Raw genomic sequence first — 19,450 nt, forward strand, 5'->3', positions numbered from 1 at the left:
TTAGAATAAGGGATGAAGGGAAAATTTCCCTGAGTACTGTATGTACTTTTACATTAAATTTTTTTATAACAAATATGTTTTTTAAATGAGTATTAGTTTTTGTTTTTTTGAAGGGCAGAAAATTTGAGCAGCTGAAGTGTCTGGGTTTTTACCTTCAGACCTCCTTGTGTTGAATCTTCTAATCCCTGTAGGTGTTTCCCTTTTTAGATGCCCCAGGGACAGAGGGAGTACGGGAGTTAACACCCCTGGGCTTGGCCCAGGGCAGCTGTGTGTAAAGGCCACCCGCCCTCGGTCACGGTACACATTCCTGTCACTCAGCCCACTGCTTTAAATCCTCCTCGTCTTTCTCTTCCCAAGAGAAGTCACTCTTTCCACAACCACCATAACTAGGTGACATCATAATTACCATCTTTTCTCTAATTATCCCAACATCTGGCTATCAAAATTACTTTTTCCCTTTAGATTAGCTCAGCTTCTAAGAGTAATGTTCCTGTTTGCTCTGTTTGTTATAGAATGAATCTCTTCTCCATCAGTCTACCAATGTCATTCCCCTAATGCTATATTAGCACATCATTTTCTTTAACTTCCTTAACCTAATCTCCTTTAGTTCTCACTTCTATTATCTCTCACTGTGCATGCATTAATTTCCTATTATAAATTTGATTTATTTTTTATTTTTTATTTTTGGACAGAGAGACAAGAAGGGAGAAAGACGAGAAGCATCAATTCTTTGTTGCAGCACCTTAGTTGTTCATTTACTGCTTTCTCATATATGCCTTGACAGGGGGCTACAGCAGAGCGAGTGACTCCTTGCTCATGCCTGTGACCTTGGGCTCAAGCCAGCGACCTCTGGGCTCAAGCCAGTGACCATAGGGTCATGTCTATGATCCCACACTCAAGCTAGCAACCCAGTGCTCAAGTTAGATGAGCCCACACTCAAGCTGGTGACCTTGGGATTTCAAACCTGGGAACTCTGCGTCCCAGTCCGATGCTCTATCCACTGTGCAACCGCCTCATCGGGCTAAATTTGATTTTTTAATTCCTTATCCACTGAGGTCTCCTAATTCCAAGGTCAACTTTTGAGAGAGCCAGTAATTGTATATGTTCATCTAGGATATAAGCACTTAAATTTCTTCACATAATTAGTTGTTCTCTATCTCATGGATCTCCAACCACTGCTCCTTACCATGTTCCTTCCACACAACCCACCCTCATTCCACCTCAGAAAATTCCTGTAAGGTCAGAACTACCTGGCAGTTCCTCTCTCAAGTCCCTCTTGACTCTCCACATCCATTCCCCATTTTTTGCATACCTAGGCCGCATCAGGCACTGTCTTAAACACTGTTTAAATATATGGACTTGATTAATCCTGACTCAATCTGCTGAAATGGATACTATAAAAACTATAATTATCCCCATTTTACATAGGTATAAACTGAGAACCAGCAAGGTCAGGGAACTTGCTGAAGGTCACACCGCTGGACACAGTCAGCGGCAGGACTCCCACAGGGCTCCCAGCACAACACTATGCTGCAGCAAGCATCTCTGTAGCTTTTACTCAGAAGATAGAGCGTCCTCTTTGAGGACAAAAATTCCACCTGTCTACCCTTAAACATGTCACAGTGCCTGGAGCCAGGAGGTATTTAACGGTCACTGAATAAAGATAGCAAATTCAAGCAGTTATTTTAATAACTCTCCATCCCACAGAGCATACGCCGTCAGCCTCAGTGATGACTTTCACTCTACACATTCCGGCTCCTGGCTTAACAACGCGACATAAAACACAGGTAGTTTGGAGAGCTGCAGTGACACAGCTCCATCTGTTCAATCCAGGAAACTCCAAGTGACATCCGCGTCAAGATGACACTTAGGTGGCGGACTTGGACTCACCAACAAGACAGGCGGCAGGGTTCTAGAATTACCTGACAGCGCATCATAGAACTCGTCCTCACTAAGGACGCTGGGAGGTGGTGAGCCTTTCACCAGAGACTGCTCTAGTTCATGGTGTTCCGTGGCCAGGGTCTCCAGTGCTTCTGACAAAATTTTGTTTTTTTCTTGCTCTTGTTCCAATTTAAAGTTCCTCACCTGGAAGAAAACAGATGTATATATATAAAAAAAAAAGACTTCAGAGAGACAGAGGATGGACTTAGAAGAATGTGAAAATTACTTGATTCTGATCCAGTTCAACTGCAACGTCAGAAATGAAAACAGTCATGTTATATCCACGTGAATGAAAACAAAATTACTAAGCTAATTCTGTTCTTCCCGTGGGGCCGGTTCTCACAACAGCTCTAGCAGATGAAAATAGATTAAAAACTAGCCAACAAATCCAGTGCAAATGACTGGGATCCTCATGGAAGAATATTAGCCAATTCAGAAATCATAAAACTTTTGAAAAATAGTATCTCTCTCAATATTAATCATGAAATGAAGAAGCCAGTGTCTGAACAAAAGAATTAAAACCGTAAGCAGGCCCTGGCCGGTTGGCTCAGCGGTAGAGCGTCGGCCTGGCGTGCGGGGGACCCGGGTTCGATTCCCGGCCAGGGCACATAGGAGAAGCGCCCATTTGCTTCTCCACCCCCCCCCCCCCCCCCGGTCCTTCCTCTCTGTCTCTCTCTTCCCCTCCCGCAGCCAAGGCTCCATTGGAGCAAAGATGGCCCGGGCGCTGGGGATGGCTCCTTGGCCTCTGTCCCAGGCGCTAGAGTGGCTCTGGTCGTGGCAGAACGACCCCCCGGAGGGGCAGAGCATCGCCCCCTGGTGGGCAGAGCGTCGCCCCTGGTGGGCGTGCCGGGTGGATCCCGGTCGGGCGCATGCGGGAGTCTGTCTGACTGTCTCTGCCCGTTTCCAGCTTCAGAAAAATACAAACAACAACAAAAAAAAACAAAAAAAAACCGTAAGCAAATTTTTGAACAAAATAAATAAAACCATTATATTAAAATGTATACCACTTCAAAGCTTAAGATATAATCCTCCAGTTTACTTCCCAAATAGATGGCGTAGCAAATGAAACAAGCTGCCAGGTGATGCCATCTTTCAGGTGATGCAATCTTTTATCTTCATTTTAAAATTCCATATTCTGGTTTTGATTCCCTATTTTACCTTGAATTTAGTACATTAAAAAAATAAAAGATAACTTATAAAAAAAGAAAAGGGAAAGCCTGCTTTCTTTCATCCCTTGAAGATACAAGTTATTTTTCCATCTGATCAAGAGTATCAGAACCTTTGCAATGAACTAAAACGTTCTAAAACTTAAGTAACCTAATCCTCATAGAAGACACAGGCACTGGACAGGCAGTTTTATGTATTTCTGTATCAGAACTCTGGAAATCACAACCATTCTATAATTTATTAATACCCAGAGTCCACCTGACACTTCAGACAGGAGGCAGCGGAGATGGGCTTTGCTGTTGTTACCCACTGTGTCAGCTCAGAAGCCCCGTTCTTAGCTTCCTCACCTACAAAGTCAAAGGATTCTACTAGCATCTGATAATCTAATCAGAGGTCTTCAAGTCAGTGGCCTTCAGACTTGCAGTTTTAGCAGCAGAACCTAATTCTCAAGTGTGATCCGTGCCTATAAAGCAGATGTTCTGGAAAGCAGAGTGGCACCGGCAGCAGCCCCTCCCTCCCTGAGGTCCCCTCAGGGTCCCAAGCCAGGGCTCTTTCAACAGTTCTAAAGCACTGAATGGGTGACCTCCAATACCTCCTACAGCAGCGGTTCTCAACCTGTGGGTCATGACCCACAGGTTGAGAACTGCTGTCCTACAGGTTTAAAGTTAGTGTTCTGGGTCTTGGGAGCTCCAGAGCTCTCTCACAGCTATGCCCTGAATTACTTTCTGCTGAGTCCCCCTTTCGCTTCCTGACAGTCCCTCTCACGTGCCTCTCCCGCTGGCCCCCCAAGGGTACAGAGATAGCCTCTTGTTCTGACTCCAGAGCCCTCAGTGGCCCTGAGCTCCTGAGAGCCGTACACGAGGTACAGCGCTCCCAGATTCCTGAATATAACTCAAAAAAATTATTAAGATGCTATGTTCAGAGCAGAAATAAAGTTAAATCTTTATTACTTCAGGAACAGTTCCAGTTCTCAGGAACCTTAATATTTATCATTTTAGCAATGAGATTATCATTAGAAAAAAAATAGCAATAAATGATAAGAAATAATGATCACAGAAGACAGAAAAAAAATTGAAAACACTTATATAATTAGAATTTTTAAGAAATTGCAAAAGATTTGCAAATATTCTTATAATCTAATTTTTATCTCCAGAACATAAATATTTTTACTGTGGCTGAAGTGAACTTAAAAAAATAAATAAAGGAAGAAGGAAGGAGGAGGAAGAAGGAGGAAGGGAGGAAGGGAAGGAGGGAGGGAGGGAGGGAAGGAAGAAAGGAATTGAAGAAAGGGAGGGAGGGAAGGAGGGGAAGGAGGGAGGGAGGGAGGGAGGGAGGGAGGGAGGGAAGGAAAGAAGAAGGTAGGAGGAGGAGAAGGAGGAGAAGGAGGAGAAGGAGGAGGAGGAAAGAGCTGTTCTTGCTCTGGCAGGATAGCTCAGTTGGTTAGAGCATCATCCCGAAGAGCAGAGGTTGACAGTTCGATCCCTGGTCAGGGCACATACAGGAACAGATTGATGTTCCTGCCTTTCTCTTTCTCTCTCTGTCTCTCCCCCTCTCTCGTTAAAATAAACAAAATTTTTTTTAAAAAAGCTGTTCTTCCTCCATTTGACAGACTACACAATTCAAGTATCTATTTAAAAAAAAAAAAAAAAAAACCTACAAAATTAAGCACAATGTCCAAAATGATCCTTTCTTGGAAAGGCAAGAGAGCTATCAGCACCGTTATGTTTGCAGATTCAACCCCTCCCCCCACTGCAGGAAGAGCAAAGGGCGCTCAGCCACAGGCCCTCAGCTCCAGCGTTCTGGCTTTTCAAATACGGGAACGCAAATGTGCTGTTGAAACTGTGCCTTTCAATGTAAGAATCAACTGAATTATCCTTTCCAGTTAACAAATATGTAAGTCTTAAAACCTAAATTCATCTGGCAGATTTCAGAAAAGTGGCAAAATAAGTGATCAAGGCCCCAAATTATCACATTCCCTCAACAAAATCTTTTTCAAAATCCAATTTATCCCTGGCCCATCTAAAATAAGCAGTACTTCTTCTCTGCCACCTCGACATCTGTTCTCACTTGTTCTTCAGAGGGGTGGGGGGTGGGGAAGCAGAGCTTGGAGAAGAGATTCTAACCCCTGCTCTAGTTATCTTGTTTTTAAACTGTCAGTTGATAGGGAGTGCCCTTATATTAATTTCAAGCATAACAGGATCTTCTGCACTAAAGATATCTTACTCTAAAACTATTCACAGAATGGCAATTTCTCTCATCACGTACAATGTACACTGAACGTATCTGAGAGTGCACATATATATCACAGGAAGTGCACTAGTAAACAAACAGTTCTTCATGGCTTTAGAGAAGCATCTAAAAACATACTTAACTGCCCTGACTCCCTTTAGCCAATCAGAAAGCTCACTGGCACAATGTAATTCTAAATCTTCTCCAATTTCAGTATTTCACGAACCTAGAGGACACCCTTCATTGAAAAGTAGTGTAGAACTCCGATAAAGTCATACAGAGTATAAGTTCATAAAATCTTCGTCTTACTTTTAACCTGTTTCTAAATTCTTACTTGCTAGCTTACAAACTACGCTGTCACAGAAACATGACCTTTTATGCAATACAATTCTGGGCACAAGGTTTCACTTACATTATGTATCAGGACATACATACTAATGGTGATTTCTTAAATTCTCAAACTATAATAACTACCCTAGTTAGTAAAGGAATAAAGAATTTGCTTTGCAAAATTAGTAGAGCCCAACATATGTTTATAATTACACTAGAACCTTTCTAGGACATGGTTGACACTTTATTTTTCAAATTCACATAAATTTTACACCCTCAGCCTTATGACTTTTCCACAACAAAAATGAACATATAACCAGTGAACAGATGTCAAACTCTTTTTATTGATTACTTTTAGAGAGACAGAGAGAGGTAGGGAGATGGAGAGAGAGGAAGGCAGTAGATGGGGAGGGAGAGAGGAGATAGGGAGGAGATGAAGAGAGGGAGGGAGAGAGGGAGGAGATGGAAAGAGGGAGGGAGGGGATGTGAAAGATGGAGGGAGGGAGAATATGGAGAGGGAAGGAGGGAGGAGTGGGGAAGGAGGGAGGAGTGGGGAAGGAGGGAGGAGTGGGGAAGGAGGGAGGAGTGGGGAAGGAGGGAGGGAGGAGATGAAGAAGGGAGGGAGGAGATAAAGGAGAAGGGAGGGAGGAGATAGAAAAGGAAGGGGAGGGGGAGGGGTATAGAGAGGAGGGTAGGGGTGAGGGATGAAAGGAGGACAAGGGGGAGGGAAACAGGGAAGGAAGAAGGAGTGGAGGGAGGAAGGAAGGAAAAGCATTCATTTGTTGTACCCAGTTATGCATTCACTGGTTGCTTCCTCTATAAGCCCTAACCAGAATGTAACCCAAAACCTTGGTGTTTCTGGACAATGCTCTAACCAACTAAGCTAACCAGCCAGGATCAATGTCAAAACTTTTTATTAGTAAACAATTTAAGGATTGAACACCACAGACTTAATAATAAACATAAACAATGGTCCACATCTGTAGCCTCTAAGACTAATGCAAACTCAAGCTTGTCCAGGAGTCTAGTCAATTCACTTTAACAGGTGGAGGAATTTCTCCTCCTACTGCATTTCACACTGGCAGGTGAAATTCACAACGAATACTTCTTCACACTGACAGTGAATGGACGCCAGCTAAAGAACCCAGAGTTATAATAAGCCAAGTGCTAGCCAGCACATACACATTCTATCTACACTCTCTTTTCTCTAAACTACTCTAGTATTTACCTATGTTTCATAGAGATTAAATCAGGCAGAGATAATAATTAAATCTGGTAAACACACACCACTAACTGGGTAGTAAGTGATTAGGATTCATAGAACACTATGTTCAATTATCCAATGATAGGATAGGTGAAATTCTGGTCTTAGTCATAAGTCTGGTGGTACTCTCAGCTGGGCATCCTCCAGTCAGGTCAACAGCACCAGCCTTACTCATTTCTTCTTTGTTATCTTTGTTATAGCAAATGTAAAGCCTTGAAGCCTTTTGTCAGTCCTTATTTTAAGTAGAGATACTTATTTAAAAATAAATATGCCTTGCCTTGCCTGACCAGGCGGTGGCGCAGTGGAGAGAGCATTGTCCTGGTATGCAGAGGACCCAGGTTTGAAACCCCGAGGTTGTCGGCTTGAGTGTAGAATCATAGACAAGACTCCATGATAGCTGGCTTGAGCCCAAGGTCACTGGCTTGAGCAAGGGGTCACTGGCTCGGCTGGAGCCCCCCCAGTCAAGGCACATATGAGAAAGCAATCAATGAACAACTAAGGTGCAGCAATGAAGAACTGATGCTTCTCATCTCTGTCCGTTCCTGGCTGTCTATCCCAGTCTGTCTCTCTCTAAAAAATAAATAAATAACTGTCTCAGTAACTAGAGCTGATTTATTTGTCTGATAGGAAGAAACGAAGAGCGAAGATGTGTAGGTATAGGTTGTGGGTGAGGAGAAGGATTGCAGAAAGTTTCAGACCACTGTGAGAACTCTGACTTGAGTGAGATGAGGAGCCACTGAGGGTTTTGAGCAGAGGAGTGAAATCATTTGATTAACATCTGAATGTAATTTCTCTGGCTAATAAACTGAAGAAGAAATCTAGGGGGAAGTCAGGAGTAGAATAAAAAGAGCCCTAAGAGAAACTGCAACAATCCAGATACGAGACAGGGAATGGCAATGGGGATGCTGAGAAGTAGTCAGAGTCTGGATACATTTTGAAAGCAAGCCTAAATGATTTGCTGACAGATGGACTATGAAATGTGAGAGAAAGTGGGATCAAGGATGACTCTGTGACTTTGGCCCGAGCAACTAAAGACAGAGCCATCATTCATTACCTAACATGGTGAAGACTGCAGGAGGAACAGGGACAAGCAGGAACACGGTTTCCTAAAAAGTACGTGTGAGATGCTATCAGACATCCAAGTGTAGATGTCAAGTTGGCAAAGATATGATAGCATATCAAGTATTCGGGGAAGAGGTCCAGGCTGGAAATTTCACTGTGGAGTCATTTGCAAACAGATTATACTTTAAGCCATAAGACCAGACAGAATCACTAAGGGGAAAGGAAGATAAAAATGGGAAGAAATATTGATACGAGGACTGAGATTTCTTCCCAATAGGAAACGATGAGAAAGAACCAGCAAAAGAAATAAAAGAGAGGACATTAGAGATAGAAGGAAAACCAGGAAAGCATGGTATCTGGAAAGGCTCACGGAAGTACCTCCAGGAGGCAAGAGTGATTATTATGTCAAACACTAATGACAGCTCAAATAACACGAGATCTAAGAAAATAGCTCTGGATTTGGTGAGGAGGAGGCCACTGGTGAACTTGACAACAGTCTTTTCAGTGGAGTGTTGAGCAAATTTAAAGGCAAAGATTTGACTGGAGTGGGTCAAGAAAATAGGAGAAGCTGGGCTCAGTGCTAGAGCATCAGAGAGGCATGTGGATGTCCCAGATTCAATTCCTGGTCAGAGCACACAGGAGAAGCGACCATCTGCTTCTCCACCTCTCACCCTATACCAGCGGTTCTCAACCTGTGGGTCCGATGGCTTTAGGCGACCCCTGTGTTTTGGTCATTCGACCACTGCCGGGGTCACAACCCACTTGAGAACCACTGCCCTATACCTTCTCTCTTCCCTCAACTGCATGGCTCCTTTGGAGCAAGTCAGCCCCAGGCACTGAGGATGGCACCATGGCCTTGCCTCAGGCACTAAAATAGCTTGGTTGCCCAGCAATGGAACAATGGCCCCAGATGGGCAGAGCATTGCTCAGTAGGGGGCTTGCTGAGTGGATCCTGGTTTGGGCACATGCAGAGTCTGTCTTTTTGTTTCCCCACTCCTCACTTAAGGAGAAAAGAAAAAGAAAAGAAGAGAAGGAAACTTGGAATGATTATAGCTCATTCTTACAAAGTCTTGTTTAAAAAGGAAGGAGAAAACGGAGGTAACTGCTAAGAGGGGTGGTGGAAGCCCTTTCTTATGGAAGACCACCAAGCATGTTTCTATATTGCTGGGAAAGACTCCATGGAGAGGGGAAATTAATGGCGCAGGCATGAGGGGAGAGAACTGAAATGATGTTCTTGTGCTTTAATATACAGGTGCACAGTTTGCATTTGTAAGGGTGCAGAAAGTGCATCCATAGTTGGAGGGGGAAAGGAAGCGTGTTTGCACATGCACAGATTCAGATAGGGACGTATTTCTTCTAATTGCTCCTTTTGCCTCAGTGCATATGAGAAATAGAAAATAGAAAGCAGACAAAGAAATCATCAACCTATAGGTCCCTGTATGTGATGTAATAAGAGGAATCCTCTAGTCTCTTAACATTACACATGACATAAAAAGTTTGTCCTGAGATTAAAAATGAGATAGTTTCTGAGGCCCTCCAAAGCCTCACTCACACTAATCAGGTCAACCCAAAACAGGGCGTTGGCTGGTCAAGCATGATCAGATTGTGATTGGCTCCTGACACCATTTAAAAGAGCCCCCTTTTCACTGGCATTGCCAACTTCTTCCATCTGGAAATCCCACTGGGAAATATCTCTGCACCCCTCTGCCCTCAGGCTCTGCCTTAGGAAAGATGAGGGCTCATATCTGATGGATGACTTACTGACGTGCTCTAAGTAAAAGGGCCTCTAGGGAGCTTGTTAAACTGAAATTTCTGCTAATAATCTGGTAATTACTTCCAAATTTATCGTCAGACATGTAAATCGAGTAAGAATTCAGGGGATAACTGGACAGTCCTGGATCTAGAACAAAGCCCAATAAACAGGCACGTAAGAAATATTTGGTAAACAGTGGGGGCTTCAAACAAGGTGACAGTGACACTTGGAAGAATCAATATAAACCCAGCCTATGTGATGCTTATTTTTGTCAGACTGACTTAAAATTAGCCTCATAAAAATAAAATAAATTGGAGATTAGTACTAGATAAAACAATGGAATAATTAAGTTAGGCTTTACATTTCTTTAAAAGAAGCAGAAAAGAGAAATACGTCTCTTGAAAGAAAAGTACTGTTCCTTTCCACAGTATGCTAACAGATTTCATTCATGTTTACTCCACTGCCTTGTTCAATGGTTCTGGCATTTAAAATAATTTAGTACAAGCAAAATCTCATAAAAATGTTCTCTTTCAATTGCAAAGTTGAATAACTTGACACTGATTAGAACACTCACACAGGAATGCCTATAATAAATTAAAATTTCCATAATTATGTACATTTTACATTCTATAAAATAGCACTTACAGGATTTTATTCTTAAAAGCCCTATGCAATTCAATGTGTAATTTCCAATGTATAAGGTTCTATAGAATAATGTATTAAAGTTTCAAACTGTAAACTATAGAACAGAATCTTAAACTGCTGTGTAATGGTATATATTAAATACACTGCAAACAACTTTCAATGTAATGTAATAAAGCAATTTGGCTACATAAAAATGGTAATATTACGAACCAATCTATTTAATAAAGATTCTAAAATTGTTAAAAATCTATATACTTTTTATCATGTCTCTTTAACTCTCCATTACATACTCATTCATGACTATACTCCCTACTGCCAGGAATGGTGCCCAGAACACGCGCGAGGGTAAGCACTGAAATGATCATCTCATATGAATAAAGATCAAGGTACAAAGGAACAGGGGAGGGAAAGGGGGCACAGAAGTGATAAGATCTTTTTAACCAGTATTAATAAGTATTTCAGCTGACCAGGCAGTGGCACAGGGGATGAAGCATCGGACTGGGACGCAGCAGACCCAGGTTCAAACCCCTGAAGTCACCAGCTTGAGCAGAGGCTCACCAGCTCGAGCACAGACACGGTTGCTGATTTGAGTGTGGAATCATAGACATGACCCCATGGTTCCTGGCTTGAGCCCAAAGGTTGCTAACTTGAAGCCCAATGTCACTGGCTTGAGCAAGGGGTCATTTAATCTACTGTAGCCACCCAGTCAAGGCACATATAAAAAAGCAATCAATGAACAACTAAGGTGCCGCAATGAAAAATTGATGCTTCTCATCTCTCACCCTTCCTGTATGTGTGTCCCTATCTACCCCCTCTCTGTCTCTCTTTCTGTCTCTGTCACAAGAAAAAAAAAAGTATTTCAAAGTACACCAAGAAAAGTAATAATGTAGCTGCAGGATCTGCAGCAAAAATGTCTCTAAAAATCTTATTACTCTTAACTTTTGTATAAGAGTTTATTTAGCAAAAAACAAAAAAAAAATACTTCTTAAGTATCACACCAGGTTACTTTTGTATCTAGTACTAATAAAGTACATGCATAACATTTTATAGTTTAAAAGGGACATTTAAATACTGTTAGGTCATCAAATCCTCCCAAAAACCCTATGAGGAATACATATGTGTATAAATATCATAAAATTTGTTACTTGCCAAAGGTTAGCAGAGCAATAAGAACTGAAACCAAGATCTTTTAACTCCAAATCCCATAAGCTTTCCAACCCACAGTGTTGTCAATAACTATATGGCCCAATAACATCATTCATGGAAATGCATGATCATGATTCTTAGAAGCAGAAGGTCTCACTTTTTAGGGGTGGGGAGCACAGTTTCCTGGACTACAGTAAAGTGTTTGTTAAAACCACCCCTTCGGCCCTGGCCGGTTGGCTCAGCGGTAGAGCGTCGGCCTGGCGTGCGGGGGACCCGGGTTCGATTCCCGGCCAGGGCACATAGGAGAAGCGCCCATTTGCTTCTCCACCCCCCTCTCCTTCCTCTCTGTCTCTCTCTTCCCCTCCCATAGCCAAGGCTCCATTGGAGCAAAGATGGCCCGGGTGCTGGGGATGGCTCCTTGGCCTCTGCCCCAGGCGCTGGAGTGGCTCTGGTGGAGACAGAGCGACGCCCCGGAGGGGCAGAGCATCGCCCCCTGGTGGGCAGAGCGACGCCCCGGAGGGGCAGAGCATCGCCCCCTGGTGGGCAGAGCGTCGCCCCTGGTGGGCGTGCCGGGTGGATCCCGGTCAGGCGCATGCGGGAGTCTGACTGTCTCTCCCCGTTTCCAGCTTCAGGAAAAAAAAAAAAAAACACCCCTTGGGTCCCTGTCAAGGACAACATCACTGTAAAATGGCAAATGAGGTAGACTAGTTAGTGGCTGAATCCACGCCCTCCAGGAAGACAGCTTCTCAGTCCAAGAATTATCATCTGTCCTGTTCAAAGCCTGGCTTAAAGCCACCGTGCTCCATCAGAAAGAATGTATCAGAATCAGGTCTAGGGTTGTATGGTTTTGCTTTTTTTTTAAATTAGAAAACCCAGTTTAGCCCAGACCTACTTCAATCAGGACTTCTAAGAGTGAATAGGTCTGTGTACTACGGCAGAGATTGCTCATTTCCCCCAGTCTGTTCTCCCCTTCCTTAGCTGGAATCCCAGTTTGCTAGCTGGCTACCTTGCCCTCCAGCTGAGAGACTATTTCTCAGTCTCGCTGGCAGCTATGGCCATATACTGAAGTTCTGCACAAGAAGAATGGAAGTATAGTGAGGAACTCATCAGATCTCCTTAAAGGGGAAGGTACACTCCTATTTTTGCCCCTTCCTCTGTGCTGACTAGAATTTGATATTGGAAACAGCCCTAACACCTGAAACTGCTACCCCAGGCCCAGATTGCCACCTCCTGTCTTCTTCCTGGTGGAAAAAAAAATCTGTAAGTTATTTAAACTAATGTTATTTGGTTTGGGGGTTTTGTTTTGCTCAATGCTGATGCTAACACGAATGCATGTACTGTTGTTCCAAAACACACACAGATCATTCTGATACAGTTTCTGAATAAAGGTTACTGATTTTAAAGAATTTGTTTAGTTAAAATAATATCTACTAAACACCTACTACTATTTTAAGTAAGTGCGACAGATACAAAGTAAAATAAGAAATAAATTATTCATTAGAGAGATTATAATCTAGAAGAAAAAAACATTTCATGTCCCTACCCAGCTCATCTAATAAAAATGCAAAACCAGCATTACTTCCTTATTTAAAGATTTTCAGTGACTCCTTCTGCAGTTATAGTCTCAGAGTGGAGTGTACCCTTGAGATATGCGAATACTGGATAGTCTTTCACATTTATTTTATCAAAAACAGTAGACAAAATACTACATAAACAGATTGACAACAATCCCCTTACACAGTCCACATATCACGTGGTCAGAGGGCAAGCACAAGACACACAGGAACTTCAGGAAGATGGCAACTACCATTCAGAGACTGCTGGAAGCACCTCCTTGCAGGGTATGTCAGGCACTACAGTTTGAGAACTTGGTCACAAAGATTTACAGACTGTATTATCCAGTTTTAGTTAACTCACAAAATAACCCATAGCATAAAGAACACTGCAAAAGAGCTCCAGATTGGGTAAACTAATGATGCAATTATAAGCAAAGAGAAAATGGCAAAGGCTTCTACTGCTGGTATAAGCTCTCTGCTAGCTACTCTGGTAAAAACAGACCACATATAATAAGGTGAAAGCAGTTCTCCAGAAGACCGTATGAAATGTGGACGTGCGTATGTATATAATGTTGGTCCCCCTTCATTTATCATTATTATGCCTTGAGATGTAAGCTAATGAGCATGTGAAGTCATAAACTTTGGTTCAATATTTCAAGTCTGATCTTCCAAAGGGCAAAGATAAATCTTCCAAAATATTTTTTAGTGATTTTTAGTCACATGGTATTTAGTCCAGAGCTATACCTTTAAATTTCTTCACTAAATGTAATGAAGTGTTTAGAAATTCCACTAAGGTTTTGTTGTTGTTGTTTTTAAACAGAAAAGACAAAAAGCTACAAATCACTTGGGGAAATACTTATTTTCAAACTCATAAAAATGTCTGAAATAGTAGTCAGCAAAAATGTGATGAAAAACTAAGATATATTCCTTTGTCAGAAAGCACTGCTGTAAGATATACAATCTGCTGAAGACATGAAAAAAGACTTCAGTGTGGGATTGTTATACCACATGAAAAATTAGATACTTAAAATATATCTCGGCTAAACCATGTAACAGCCCAAAACTGGAAACCACCCAATGTCTATCAACAGGGAAATAGATAAATGTAGTCCAGCCAGAAAATGGAATGCTGTTCAGCAATAAAAAGGAACGAACTATTGATACAGCAACAACATGGAAGACTCTCAACAGGATTACGCTCAGGCAAAGAAGCCACCCTTCCTCTGCCCTTCCGCAAAGCACAAACTATATGATTCCATTTATGCAAAATTCTAGAAAATGCCTACCAATTTCTAGTGACAGAAAGCTGATCAATAGGCGCTGTAGATAGGAGAAAAAATGGGAGGTATTCCCAAAGGCAGAAAAAACCTTTCAGAAGTAATAGAAATATTCCTAGTGTAAACACATGTCAAACCTCACTAAATTACAGTTTAAATACGTGCAGTTTATTGTACGTCAATTATACCTCAATAAAGCTGTAAAAAATGATAATATGCCCTGGCCGGTTGGCTCAGCGGTAGAGCGTCGGCCTAGCGTGCGGAGGACCCGGGTTTGATTCCCGGCCAGGGCACACAGGAGAAGCGCCCATTTGCTTCTCCACCCCTCCGCCGCGCTTTCCTCTCTGTCTCTCTCTTCCCCTCCCGCAGCCAAGGCTCCAGTGGAGCAAAGATGGCCTGGGCACTGGGGATGGCTCCTTGGCCTCTGCCCCAGGTGCTAGAGTGGCTCTGGTCACAATATGGCGACGCCCAGGATGGGCAGAGCATCGCCCCCTGGTGGGCAGAGCGTCGCCCCATGGTGGGCGTGCCGGGTGGATCCCGGTCGGGCGCATGCGGGAGTCTGTCTGACTGTCTCTCCCTGTTTCCAGCTTCAGAAAAATGAAAAAAAAAAAAAGATAATATTTAGCAATATTAAATAGTGAAAAGACTGCCCATAGAGTGACAATAGAAATTAAAAATCATAATACATTTCTTATGCAAACATTTTCAAAGACTATTATGACAAGAAAATACTCTGATACAAACGAGCACAATGTAGGATATTAAACAGTAATGTATGCTGCATGCGTATGTTTGCCAACATGAATAAACTAAGACACCACAATCCTGCCAGTGGTTGCTGGGTTTGGTTTTAATATTGTTCTCTATACCTTACAGAAAACAGCTTTCTGTATACCCCTGTGTATCTTCCATATAGCTGTCATAATTTTAAAACTCAAAATACTTTAAATATGTCTATTCAGGAATTGATGTTTGCATCAAATTTTTGCAACAAGTTTGCAAAACTGTGCACTACATTCAAACATAAAAGGATGTTTGTGAGATACTCTGAAATAGTGCAGAACACATGGCTCCCTCGGCCATCGAGGATAGGAGCCCAATTGGAGATTCTGTTAAACAACTCCTGTCTCATCTTGGTTGCAAAGCTTCTACCTAAAAACAGCTTTCCCTTATATATCCATTTGCCATGGATTTATATCATTTATGAATCCTGGAAGTAAATTTTTTAGTGATATGCCACAAAAATAGTTAACAATAATTTTTAAAAGCAGGGAAGTTTAATCATAATCTAACCAAATCTTATTTTCAGATGTTTATTCAAGGGATTTATAGTTGATAGTTCTGTGGATAAAAATAATCAGAAATGTTTACACATATAAATATATATAGAATACCCCATCAATTGTAATTTTAAAAATAAACTTTGAGATTATTTATATACAATAAAATACATCCATTCTAGATGTGGAGCTCAATGAATTTTCACAAATATATATTCCATGTAGCTAGTATCACTATAAAGATATAGAACGTGGCCCTGGCCAGTTGGCTTAGTGGTGGAGCGTTGGCCTGGCGTGCGGAAGTCCCAGGTTCGATTCCCGGCCAGGGCACACAGGAGAGGCACCCGTCTGCTTCTCCACCCCTCCCCCTCTCTTTTCTCTCTGTCTCTCTCTTCCCCTCCCGCAGCCGGGGCTCCATTGGAGCAAAAGATGGCCCGGGCGCTGGGGATGGCTCCATGGCCTCTGCCCCAGGCGCTAGAGTGGCTCTGGTGGCAGCAGAGCGACGCCCTGGATGGGCAGAGCATCGCCCCCTGGTGGACATGCCGGGTGGATTCCGGTCGGGCGCATGCGGGAGTCTGTCTGACTGCCTCCCCGTTTCCAGCTTCAGAAAAATAAAAAATAAAAAAAAGATATAGAACGTTTCTAGTCCCCTCTTGCCAAATTCTCCTGCGTCCCTTTACAGTCACACATCCACTCCTCCCTTCCCCAGGCAACCACTGCTCTGATTTCTATAACTATGCATTAGATTTGTCTGTTCTTCAAGGTCAAATAAATAGAACCATGTAGATGCACTTTACTGTGTCTGGCTCCTTTCAAAGTATAATATATTTCAGAACCATTCACATTGTTGCAAGTACAATCATGAGCTACCTCACAATGTACATACATTCTGAGAAAAGCATCCTTAGGGGAGTTCCTAGTTGTGTGGACAGCACAAACTGACTTACACAAATCTAGATGACAGGGCCTACTATATACATAGGCTATATGGTACAGCCTTTTGCTCCAAGGCTACAAGTCTATACAATCTTGTACAAAACAAGATTGAATCAAACACAAGAGAAAAATGATGCAATTAAGAGATGCGATAAACATGCGATGCATGAGGCTGCTGTTGGCATAGGTGTAACATGGCATACTGTTTATAAGTAGAAAGAGTGCACTCTATAAGAATGACGAGTACAGTGCAATAAGTAAATCAGTACCATAGTTGTTTATTATAATTAACAAGTATTATGTACTTTATGTACTATATGTATTGTATGTGCTACACTTGTATATGGCTAGCAGATCAGTAAGTTTGTTTACACCAGCATTGCTACAAATGTGAGTAAACTATTGCACTAGACATTATGATGTTAGGAGGCATATGACATCACTAGGCAATAGGAGTTTTTCAGTTCCATTATGATCCAATGGGATCACCGTGATGTATGTGGTATGTCGTTGATCGAAACATCTTCTGTGGCACATAACTTATATGCATTTCTTTCCTTTCTACTGCTGAGAACCATTCCACTGGACAACCACACCTTGACTCCAACTCCCTTTTCTAATGCCTTAACTCTGTCTCTGGCAATACCCCTCTCCATATGCTGACCATTAAACCCAGAAAGATAGTAACTTTGTTTTTACAGATTTCTGATGTTTTATTCCCTTTTGAGAAGTGTTCACAGTTCTCAATTTGGGATGGGGGGAGGACTAAAATATGTTGGAATTACAATTCAGTAGATGAGAACTCCAACTGAAGAAACCGTTTTAAATATCTGAAAAGCAGAGCTTCCCAGTGACAGTGTCACAAGTCGGGACACACAGCAACCAAGCACACCTGAGAGACCAACTCCTGGCTTGGGGCTCTGGACACTCCACAAGTTAAAAACATCATTTATCTTAAGCCCACTGCTCTGGGCTCTATTAAAATACACCTGAAAGACAAATATTCTTGTTTTAATAACCTACATTTATTTTTACAAAACATAAATCTCCTAAGCAATAAAATTATACCTAAAAAAACATCAATTAAGCAAGCAAAGTGATTTGAAAATTCCTAAAATCCTAAAATAGTGAACACGGCTTATTTTTCATTCTTCTTAAAATTTATTTCCTGATTTAAAAAACAAATGCCCAATGACTGTGACCTGGCGTCCATGCACCCCTCCCCAGCCCAGCATGATGCCACTGCTGAGCAGAGGCACGCAGACCATCCCACCACGCTCTCCATGCCACAGACGCTGCCACCCACCTACACCACAACGGGCATGCCGGGCCGCAGGGGGCCAGCAGCAAACAATACAGACAAAACCCCTGCACTCAGAGAACCTGCAGTCTACTGCGGGAAACAAAACAGGTGGCAGAAAAGTATGAAAGACACCCCCAAGCACACGCACGCACACACAAAGACTGGACAGGGAGTTCTGGGAGACAGGATGGCCAAATGACTCAGTGAGTGCCGCTGGATTACAGGCTGGCTGGATTACAGGCTGATGGAGCTGAGGAGAGCGCCAGGCAAGTATCTGGGGGAAGAGTATTTAGGACAGAAACAGCCAAAGTTATGAAGCAGGGATGGGCTTACGCATCTGTGGGACAAGAGGCCATGCTGCTCAGAAAAAAGTCAGTAGTAGAGAAGAAAACAAAGCAGAGGTCCCAGAGGCAGGCCAGTAGAGCCTACTTTGTGGGGCATCGTAGGTCACTGTAGCAACTGAGGCTTTTCCCCCTGAGCAGGATGCAAAGCCAACTGAGAAGCGTCAGGCTCTGAACACAAACTTCATGTGGACCGTTAGGCTAATTTCTGAGTGATGTATTTTGACAAAAAGACTGAGAGGGATCAGTGAAGAGCGAGAAGAGGAAGAATCTGGGAAATCTTGGCATAGCGGTATCACGTGAAGGGACTTGGACATGTTTGGCCAGTGGAGGGGGAGCCATTTACTGGCTGCTCCAAATAGTTGAGGAATTGTCACAGAGAGGACACTTCCGTTTTGTGTGATGCTGCAGAGCACAGACTTAGAACCATGAATTAAAACCAACACTTCACCTTAATGTAAGGTTTAACTTCCTAGTATTGATACTTTCCCCAGATTGGAATGGGTGGCCCTAAGGGACAGTTCAGGTACATAGTAGCAATAGCAGCAGAAAGAGCAGGAGTTAGTATCTAGATATATTTGGTATAGGCCAGATGTTATAATGAGTATCATCCTCCCACAATCCTGTGAGGCAATATTAATGATGAGGAAACTCAAGCTTATCCAGATTACATGACCTGCCTAGGATCACATAACTAGCAAGCGACAGAGCCAGTACTCAAAACCCAGGTCCGTCTGACTCGGGCTCCAAGCTTGTAACCTATATGCTTATATTGCCTATACGTGACACAGTGCCTAAAATTATCCAGAAAGCTGGAGAGGATTTTGCAAATAAAAGAAGATTAAATGACCCTTAATACTCCTTTTTATAATGCTGTGATTATATTTTTCCCATTTCCATCTTATTTTAAAATTTTTCCTTTGACTTCAGCATTAATAGAAATACTGTACTCAAATACAGGTAAGTAGCAAATAATAATTTCACTATAGAATATGTTAAATTCCCCATTCAATTTTAATGCTCAGGCTAACCATCATCTGGTTTTTGAGTAACATGCTACTTTATTAGTCCTGGGTACAGGTGAAGGCAGGCTTGACTTTTCTCAAGTATATTCACTTCATCTCGTATTTTATAACCATGATGATTCAAACGTATCTTCATTTTCCTATGCTAACTCTGCAGACTAGAAAATACAACAGCAAATCAACATTTGGTATGTA

The 19,450-nt window shown here is 42.3% G+C and overlaps 1 protein-coding gene across 6 annotated transcripts in view; it reads right to left on the reverse strand.

Moving 5' to 3' along the window:
* Window positions 1–19,450, reverse strand: part of OSBPL1A (oxysterol binding protein like 1A) — a 259,348-nt gene that overhangs the window by 114,554 nt on the left and 125,344 nt on the right. For 5 of the 6 annotated variants that reach the window (XM_066352528.1, XM_066352526.1, XM_066352529.1 and 2 more), the window contains one exon: window positions 1,923–2,085. The exons of the other annotated variant lie outside the window; for it this stretch is intronic. In XM_066352528.1, the coding sequence (XP_066208625.1) occupies window positions 1,923–2,085 (163 nt within the window). The remainder of the gene's footprint in view (window positions 1–1,922; window positions 2,086–19,450) is intronic. 6 annotated transcript variants of the gene reach the window in all.

The sequence above is a fragment of the Saccopteryx leptura genome, chromosome 11 (genome assembly GCF_036850995.1).
Source record: "Saccopteryx leptura isolate mSacLep1 chromosome 11, mSacLep1_pri_phased_curated, whole genome shotgun sequence".
In the NCBI taxonomy this organism is placed as follows: Eukaryota; Metazoa; Chordata; class Mammalia; order Chiroptera; family Emballonuridae; genus Saccopteryx; species Saccopteryx leptura.